Source organism: Dendrobium catenatum, unplaced genomic scaffold (genome assembly GCF_001605985.2).
Source record: "Dendrobium catenatum unplaced genomic scaffold, ASM160598v2 fragScaff_scaffold_980, whole genome shotgun sequence".
Taxonomy (NCBI): Eukaryota; Viridiplantae; Streptophyta; class Magnoliopsida; order Asparagales; family Orchidaceae; genus Dendrobium; species Dendrobium catenatum.
Genome location: NW_021319442.1, coordinates 482,694 through 492,354, shown reverse-complemented (window position 1 = coordinate 492,354; position 9,661 = coordinate 482,694). Strand labels below are relative to the sequence as shown.

General features: G+C 36.8%; 1 protein-coding gene across 2 annotated transcripts; it reads left to right on the top strand.

Moving 5' to 3' along the window:
• The first annotated feature begins 607 nt into the window (after positions 1–607).
• On the top strand, positions 608–7,692 carry LOC110099373 (probable glutamyl endopeptidase, chloroplastic). 2 transcript variants are annotated; one of them, XM_028697621.1, is made up of 7 exons: positions 608–959; positions 1,813–2,020; positions 2,131–2,241; positions 5,960–6,005; positions 6,308–6,417; positions 6,498–7,001; positions 7,584–7,692. In XM_028697621.1, exons 1-7 carry the CDS (start codon positions 674–676, stop codon positions 7,630–7,632), a joined length of 1,314 nt encoding a protein of 437 aa, XP_028553454.1. In that variant the 5' UTR covers positions 608–673; the 3' UTR covers positions 7,633–7,692. The 2 variants fall into 2 exon arrangements, with proteins under 2 accessions (XP_028553454.1, XP_028553453.1); XM_028697620.1 differs by lacking the exon at positions 7,584–7,692 and adding an exon at positions 7,103–7,250.
• Positions 7,693–9,661: the final 1,969 nt, after the last annotated feature.

Sequence of the window (9,661 nt, the reverse complement as noted above, 5' to 3'; positions counted from 1 at the left end):
ATTAATTAACATTCTTCTAATCTTATAAATTTAATTTAATGTTACAAAAAATGCTTAAAAATAAAATTAAACTTATCTTTATAGTTGGGTACTCGAACGAAATTCTTGATTTACTCTGCTCCTTCTTCTCTCTCTAATTGTGATATACGTGATAGATGTATTCCCTTCCTCTTACTCTACACTACATATATTGCTCATGATTTATCATTAAAGCATATAATTCCTCTATTATTCCATCATTTGTGTAATTGATTGTTAGTGGGAGATTGGACGAACGGATGAAAGTTTTTTCAAGTTGAAAAGAGATGTTAATTGACAAAAGTGTGTAGAATGCGCTGCCAGATTGGAACATCAAGATCATGGGCAGCACAGAATAGTGAAACAAGAGAATGCAGAAAATCAAATGTGAAAAATCATTTTCTAGAATGGAAAAAATGATTTTCCACATTATATATATCTACAAAATATTTTTAGATATTACATAAAATATGAAAATTCATTTCACTTTTTTGTTATTTTTTATATTATTTCAAAAACCTATTTTTTATTAAATTAAATTATAAATATGATCTTTTTTAGAAGTTAATTAAAAAAACAACCGATTGGTGGTCCAAAGGAAGAGACCTGCATAGCAAGAAGAGCTATTGAGTACTCCAAAACCAGCGGTCTTTTAATGTCGTGTCTTCCCAGATTCTACCACTGCTTCTCTCTCCGCTCCTTTCCTTCTCCCTTACGCATCTCGCCCACAAACTTCATCGCTCCGCCGTACCTCCGCTCACGAAGCAGCCCACGGCAGCTCTCTCCTGCGCTGATGACGTTCGTTGCTACATCCAGGCTCCTCCACCTCAACTCCACCGCAGTCGCGTCCCTCGAAAATAGCTCTGGAGGTCCCAATGGGTCACCTGTCCCCTCTTCTTCATCCCCTTCCGATAATTATCAGGCGGAGAACGGAGACGAAGGTATCAGCAATCTATTTCTGCATATGGGAAAATTATTAATGTTTGGCTTGCATTCTTCAGGCGGAGTTTGCCAGGTGTTTTTTGTTATGATGTGGTTCTGTGAGTGAATTGTGCTTTCTGTTCACGTGATATGATTTAGTTTCATGTGGTTTTTTTGTTAGCTGGCGTGCTCTTGTAAAGCTTACAATTTGTTTATTTTGTGGCGCAGCTTTACTCATAGTTGTCTCTCAAGATAGCTTTACATTTCGAATGTGTTTCTCAAAATTTATGATTTTTTGTTTCATTGATCTAGCAATATTTGTTCTTTGAGTACTTTTTTGTTCTGCTTGTTTCTGTTTTGTTTCGATCAGCTTGTAGATTGTGTGAACACTATAGTCTTACTCTGTTTGTCACGATGTTTCTTGTCGGCTGCTTCCTGTGTAGTTTAAGTTACCGAATAGCAGTTTTTGAAGGAACAATGCTTCTTTTTACTGTGATTGAGAATCATTCTTAACTGCTTCCTGCTTCCTCATTTGCTAATATCCAGGGACTGTTTGAGTTCCTTGCTTGATAATCTCTTTCATTTTTGTTTCTTTGGTCTTTCCACTTCCCAAAATTGAAAGATTTGGAAAGGCCTTCTGATTTATTGATGACTTAATTGACTTGAGTGATCTAGTGCCTTCGTACGTTGAATTGCTTTGTTGTTCACGCATATTAGGCCTTGAAATGATAACAACTAAGTTTGGACCACTCATGCAGTACTGTGAAGCATTATTTGTTATCTTTACTATGTTGTGACAAATTCTTGGTTTAGATTGATTTACATTTGAAAGAAAACCAAGTGACCCATTTCTGATTGTCTTATTTGGTTCAGATATTTTATTTGGATACCACCTTCCTCCTAAGGAGATAAGAGACATTGTAGATGCACCTCCCCTTCCCGTATTGTCATTTTCACCCCATAGAGATAAGATACTTTTTCTGAAGCGCAGATCGTTGCCACCCTTGTCAGAGCTTGCCAAACCTGAAGAAAAGCTTGCTGGAATAAGGATTGATGGAAACTCTAATGCAAGGAGTAGAATGTATACCATTGAAATCACCAGCCATTTAAATTAGATTTGATAAATTATATCATTTGTTTATTATTTACTTGCTTTGATGCAAGATCCCTGACATTTACATATGCTTTTAGGTCTTTCTACACTGGTATAGGGATACATTCTTTATTGAATGATGGCACACTTGGTCCAGAGAAGGAGGTGCAAGGCTTTCCTGATGGCTCTAAGATCAATTTTGTTAGCTGGTATACTGGAATTTAGGTTTTGATCAAGTACTCAAAATTTATTGTATTTTCTTAGAGATTTCATTTCTAGCATGTTTAAAATTTTTTGAAGCTTATTTTATGTCTAAGTTTATGTCACGATGCTAATATCAACTTCATATTTTTTCAACATTGTTGTTGTGGTAAGAAAATATTAGAAATGATCTTTTTTTATTAGATTTAAACAAGTATTTGACTTTTAATAGGACACAATGGAGAAAAAGTATTAATGTAGCCGACCCCACGTAGTGGGACAAAGGCTTAATATTGTTGTTGTTGTGGTAAACTTCAGTATTTTTAATGCTTGAAGCAGATTGCACATGTAGTCACTTTTTGATTTAAGCTTGCTAGACTTTTTTTGTTTGATCCATGCAAATGTGAATACATGCGAAGTTGCTTGAAATGTGAGAATATTAAATGACCATCAAATGAAAATTAGTTATGTACATAAATTTTTTTAAAAGCTTTCTCAGTTCAGAATTAGTAAGAAATAAAATAAAAATATTTAGTGTTGAGATAAATGCTACAAAACCTGGAACAATAGAGTGCAAGATAAGTATATTCATGGAGAATATAACATATTGAAGATTGTTTTATAGTAGTGATATTTAGGCAGTTTGAACATTTGCAATAAAGATCAAAGCTGAAACAATAAAGGGGTAGCCTTAAAAGGATGTCTCAATGGTACCATGAAAAGGATTCATGCAAAAGAAAACTTGGAGTTAATTAGAGTTAACAACACTCTTTTTCTATAGGAATGAGTGATGATGTACACATAATTGGGATAATGAAGTTGATTCTAAGACATGGCTTCAGCTTGGAAAACAAAGTGTGCTTAGTATCTCAGTTAGATAGGGAGTTTTGTTATAGATAATGTTTTGAGTGGATTCAAACAAAGGCTTCTTGAGAAAGAAGTTTTGTATTTAACTGATGTTATAAAGTCAATAAAAATGGATTATCTTAAGAATAAGGTTAACGGTATTTTCCTGCTCAAGGAGTGGATTAGTAGGGGACTATTTAAACCAGTGGAAGAAGTTGGCATTTGGTTGGGGTTGCATTAAAGAATTTCCATATTTCAAATTTTCCCCTTAGTTTTTTTTTCCTACTTTTTACTTATTTTTTTTTTTAAATACAGTATCTTTTCAACGGATAACAATATATTTTTTCCTATCCAAGGATAAATGAGATCATAGTTTGAAATTCATCCAAAAGTATTAATGAAATCAATTGACCAGGCTAGTATGCTTACCACATATTTGATAAAATTATTATTTAGAATATGTTGAAGGAAGCAGTTAAGAATGCTATCTTTAAGAGCAATCAATTTAGGCTTTGGTTCTATTTTAATATTTTAAATGGTTCCTTTCAAAATTAAAAGACTATAATGATTAATGCATGAGGCTTTTTGCCAATGCAGATTTGGGGGGATGGATTAATGCATGTAGTTTTACCTTGTATTATTTTCACTCATGACCTTTAAGTCTCAATGATGCTAGCCTAAAATTGTCCATGGTCATCATTGCTATTGTAATAAGTTTATACAACTTAAAGCATCTTATATTGTTAGTTTTTTTTTTAAATAAGAATCAATTATTGCTAAATATATGATGCATTCATATTTTGGCTTATTTTGTTTTGATGTAATTTGAATATTATAGTTGTGTTTTATGTTTTTTTTTATATGCTATCCAATGATGAAAAACATTCAATGATCATGGTAGGATGTGCTTGGGCATGACAATTCTTGGGTTTGCTAGCATTTTGGGTCCTTTGGTTCTTTGGGCTGCTTACTGTCTCTCGGTTTGGGCCTTGACTGCTCTCGGGTTGGGCTTTGGCTGCACTGGTTGTGAGCTGAAATCTTGGGATCTTCTTGGTGCTAGCTCATTAACGCTTGAGCTGATGTTTAGCTCATTATTTTGAAGAGTAATTGCACTTCTTAGCTCATAAATTTGAAAAGGTATGTGGTGTGGAGATTGCCTCTTCCCCTTCTTGTGTCCCCTCAGTTTTTTCCCTTATGCTGTTCCCGTGACTTGTTGCTGGGTGCTGGTTCCAGTCCCCTGTGTTGGCTTTTTGGGTTCCTCCCTGCTGCTTTTCCGTGGCTTCTCCTTCCCGGTTTCTGTGTTGGCTTTTCAGGTTCCTCCCTTGATGTTTTCCCGTGGCTTCTCCTACCCGGTTCATGTGCTGTCTTTAGGATTTGTTTTGTGTTAAACTGCTGGTCTTCCTCTTCCCCTTATCTGATTGGTTTGGTTGGAGGTTGAAGTTGGCTGTTTGGCTCCCCTTTCTCTCCTACAAATATGATGTGTTTTTGTCTTGAGGAGGTTGTTGATTATCTTGAGATAATTTGCTAAAAACCTGAGGGTTTCTTCTCTTGGAAAAGCTTGAGAGCTTGTTCCACCTCTTCCTCCTCTCTTTTTCGTCTTGGCTTCTAATCTCTTCTTCTCTACGCAAGTTCCACTCCACTTGTATCCTTCTTCTTGAGCTATTGGGAGATGTTTGTTGGCTGATTTGGAGACATTTGCCGGAGGAGTTTGGTTAGACGTTGGACATTTCTTGCTATGGTGGACCCTTGGTTTGCAAGCCTAAGCAATTTATCATATTTTTCCTACTTCTCATTGCATGTGAGGGAAACCGCTTGCCGGTTGTTCTGAGGATAGTATTTTTATTTTATAGTTTTGTTTCGTTTGATTCGACTTTTCGTTTGTTTTAGCATTTGTTTGGATGTTTGCATACTAGATTGAATGGAGTTTGGTTTTCATTTGTCTTAGTGTTCTCCTATTTGACTTTTCTTTCTAGTTTGCCTGCATCAAAAAATAGAGGACATGTATCAAGTCCTGGATGAGAAAAAATGAAGGGTTGCATTAGGTAATCGACAACCAATGTAAAACTTTACTCCTCTATCTTTGACTGGTGGTAATCTGAAGTAGGATTTTTGTTGCTGGTATTAGAATTAATGTTTATCCTGGCAATGGAACAGGTGCTAATGTGTCCTAAACTCTAATATCAATTGGCATGATCATATGGCTTAAATCATATATTTTTTCTAGCATATATTCGTTTGACACGCTCTTGCTCGCTACTGTTAATACTTGTATGATACAAATTTCCATGTTGTTATGTGGCTGAAAATCATTTCCTTTCACAATATAGTTCAAGAATTCCTCATTTAGCCTTCCCAACAATTTATACCACCTATTTGGGGCAACTTTATGAATCCTTATTCTCAATTTGTTCTGTTTGAGGGTTGTATTAGGTCATTAGCCAATTTTGCACAAATTGCTTTGCACAACTACCTAGGTACCTTAGGTCTATCCTAAATTGTGTTTTGATTAGTATAAACCTGGATAATTTGAGCTCCACTTGTCCTATGATTCAGGACCAAGCAACAACCTAATATTAACAGCTGCCTTTTTTAATGATAGCCATGATAACCAAAAGAACCAGCACTAATTTTTTCATTCTCTAATACTACGACTTACTGTTGGTTTCTGTTATCTTATATTTTTTGATTTGACCATCACAATGTCAGTAAGAACTGTCTCCTTTTGTTTTAACTAATTTTATTGTTAATTCAATCTTTTCATTAAATTTAATGTATTTCAAAGAATTATAGTTTAAAGTGGATGGTATAAAAGTTCTTAACATTGATTTAATTAAGTCATAGCATATGCTGCAATTAATCTGTAACTTTCTTTTAATCCAGGTCAAAAGATGGATGTCATTTGGCTTTCAGCATTCGTACAGATGAGGTGAATACATAATGATGATTTGGCTAAGGCTTCGTTTGTGACGACTTTTTTGTTGCTTCTTAAAGCAGGTTTTGAGTACAAAAATTAAAAATTTTATACTAGAAAGCTGCTTTAAGAAGCAACAAAAATTGTTTGAGACGGCTTTCTTACTGCTTCATAAAGCAGTTTTTTAGTACCAAAATTAAAATTTTTGTACTTGAAAGCTGTTTTAAGAAGCATTAAGAAAACCGTCCCAAACGAAGCCTAAATCTTTTTTTTTTTGGTATATTTTTGTAATGTATTTATATGCCCATATGAACTAGGAAGACAACAACTGCAGCAAGTTGAGAGTATGGGTTGCAGATGTTGATTCGGGAAAGGCTAGGCCACTCTTTCAGTCAGATGATATATATTTGAATGCAATATTTGAGAAGTTAGTATGAGCTTATGTTCTCATCCCGCACAAAAGATTTCTCCTGCATTTAGTAACATCTTTTTATGCTGGTTATGTAGCTTTGTTTGGGTTGATGATTCAACATTATTAGTTTGCACCATTCCCATTTCTCGTGGATCACCACCGAAGAAGCCCTTGGTTCCTTCTAGCCCAAAAATTCAATCAAATGAGAAGCAGAACATTGTTCAAGTTAGAACTTTCCAAGATCTGCTGAAAGATGAGTATGACAAAGATTTATTTGACTATTATGCCGTTACACAGCTGGTATTGGCCTCTTTAGATGGAACAATGAAACCAATTGGACCTCCTGCTGTTTATACATCAATTTATCCATCACCTGATGGGAAATACCTATTAGTGTATTTTATCCACCGTCCATATTCATTCATTGTGCACTGTGGAAGGTTTCCCACGAAAGTTGATTTATGGTCAGCCGATGGGGAGTTTATTAAAGAAATATGCGACTTACCTCTTGCTGAAGATATTCCGATTGCTTTTAACAGTGTGCGTAAGGGAAAACGTTCTATTAATTGGAGGCCAGACAAGCCTTCAACACTTTACTGGTAATTTCAATTTTTGCACCTTCTCTTTATCTTTTTTTTTGCTTTTTCCAAAAGCTGAATTGTGAGAATTATAGAAAATGAATCGTTATACATAATTATAGCTTATTGGTGCTGTCTGCCTCTTATTCCCCTCTTCTCTCCTACCAATGGCTCCCAATATGCATTATTGTGCGTGTTGCTAGTGGTCCTGGAATATATCCAGCTGTTACTTGGAAACAAGTAGGAAGCAATTGAAGGTTTTATAGGTATAATAAGTTGCAATCTTCCTGATTCCTCATCATTGGCTGTTGTAACAAATTATCTTATTGCATTAAAAGTTACAAAAGGTGATTCTGATAGTTTGAGGAAGCTTTGCTGATGCCTAGAGAAGGCTGATGGTTCAAAGCTCTTTAAACTGTCCAGTGTTCTTGATTTTAAATTATCACAAAGGTAGAGAAAGTTCATATATTCAAAATGCTTGTTTTTTTTTTTTTTAAAGGGTTAATCAGGTCAGGATATTTTATTCAAGGAAAAAAAAGAAAGAAAGGATTTCCATTGTTTTCCTTAAGAAAAAAATAGAATTTAATGTTTGTTTTTCTGTAGTGTTGAATCACGCAACCAAGGGGAGGCCACGTTAGCAATCCATTGGTAGCAATCCGAGGGCTGCAGTTGGAGATCCGTGGGCAGTAATCCGATGGCTGTAGTTGGAGATCCGTGGGATATAATTAATTAAATTAGATGTCTTTCCCTTTTTTTTCTATTTATGCTCTTAGAATATATATATATATATATGTGTGTGTGGTGTGTGTGTGTGCGCGCGCGCGCGCGCGCGCGCGCGCGTGTGCGTGTAATGATTCCAATGAATAGAATATAATTTGAATTTCTCTCTAAACAATTTCTTCACGTAGTAATGATTCAGCAGTGATGGAAGCACTTATCTGTTAAATCTAGAAATTATATTAAATTTGTCTTATCTGAAAATTGTAACCCTCTCTGCTGCATTTAAATGACCGCTAAAATATTTTCCACTTGATAGCAACAAAAGCCAGTATTTAAATACCAGATGATGGAACCAACAATGTAGATCACCACTTAAATACTTAAAGCAAATTTATTTAGGGATTATTTGGTTGGCTAAAAAATGAATAAGTGTAAAATGAATGTTGTGTTAGAGGAATACAATGTAAAAGGAATATTTTCGAGTTTTTTTTATGAATGTATAGTAAATGCAAGTGAATGATTTTTTTTTGTTTGGTTTGAAGTAATGAATGTAGTGTAAAGTCCAAAAATGATGGCGACGATGGTGGTGGTGCGATGGGCGGTGACGGCGGTGGCCACGGCGGGTGGTGGAGCTAGCGGTGGGTGGTTGTGGCTAGCGATGGTGGGGGTGGCAACGGTGGTTGCCGGCAGTGGGCGGCACGCGAACGGTCAAGTGAGCTTATTTGTGGTGTAAATGGGTCTCGCTCAAAATTAGGAGAGTTTGGTTTAGTTAAAAAATGAACTAAAATGGTTTAAACAACATTTATTTTACTTTACTTTGCTCAACTTTTTATTCCAACAAAACACCAAAATTTCAAAACCAATGCATTTGGAATACTTTACACCACTCTTTATTCAAACCAAACAACCCCTTAGACAAGCGGAGAAAATTAGTGTCAAAAGATATGAAAGGAGTGTTCGAATAAAAAAATAATATATATAATAAATAATAAAAAGAAAGTATATACTCACGTCAGCAAAAACGAACCACGTGGCCTCCATGTTTGTAAGATAACCACCACCTCAATTCCAATTCATATAAAAGGAAACGAAAGAAGAAACATAAGAGTTACGCTTACTTACGCTTAAATTGCTTGGAGACTATGTGGATAACATTCGAATTCTTGCAATCCTGTTTTTGTCCGATTCTCGGCTTGCACCCAAACTTCCTCCCTTTGTCTCACGTGAACGACTCACACACCTAACCTCCATGTGGTTTCACACAACTAGGGATGTCAATTTCGGGTCACTGGTCGGGTTCGGGTTGAACCCGGAACTGACCCGACACTGTTCGGGTCAAATCAAACCCGACCCGTTTATAAAAATGGGTCGATTTTTGGGACCCGAACCCGACCTGCTTCGAGTTCGGGTCAACCCAATCCGACACGGATTTTCCGATTCGCATGAAGGAACGTCGTTGAGCTCCCGTCGCTACTTCCAGTTATGGCGAGGTAGTGAGCTGGGCCAGCTATCCGATTTTCAATTCTAGAGGAAAGAACATCGTCGGAGGAAGATAAAGGAGCTCCCGTTGGAAGGAGGAAGAACTAGAGTGAGCGGCGGCAGCTGCGGCAGGCAGCCAACGCTGTGCCAGGCAGCAGCGACGGCCTTGAAGGAGGCAAATTGCGTGAGCCGCGTGACTGACCGTGACGCCTGACAAAGTGACGGATTGACGCTCCGCGCGACTCGACGCGCAGGCTCGCAACGTCGAGTCATTTCGCGGGTAGGGCAGGCATGCGGGCATAGCAGTTTCCGGGTAATTTCGAGTTTTCGGGTCAACCCAAACCCAACCGAAACTCAAATTGGGTCAGATTTTTTGAACCCGAACCCGACCCGTTTGCTATCTGAGTCCACCCGAACCGGGATTTTTTTCTGGCCGGGTTCGGGTCATGTCAAATTTCACACCCTACACCCAAACTCTGCAA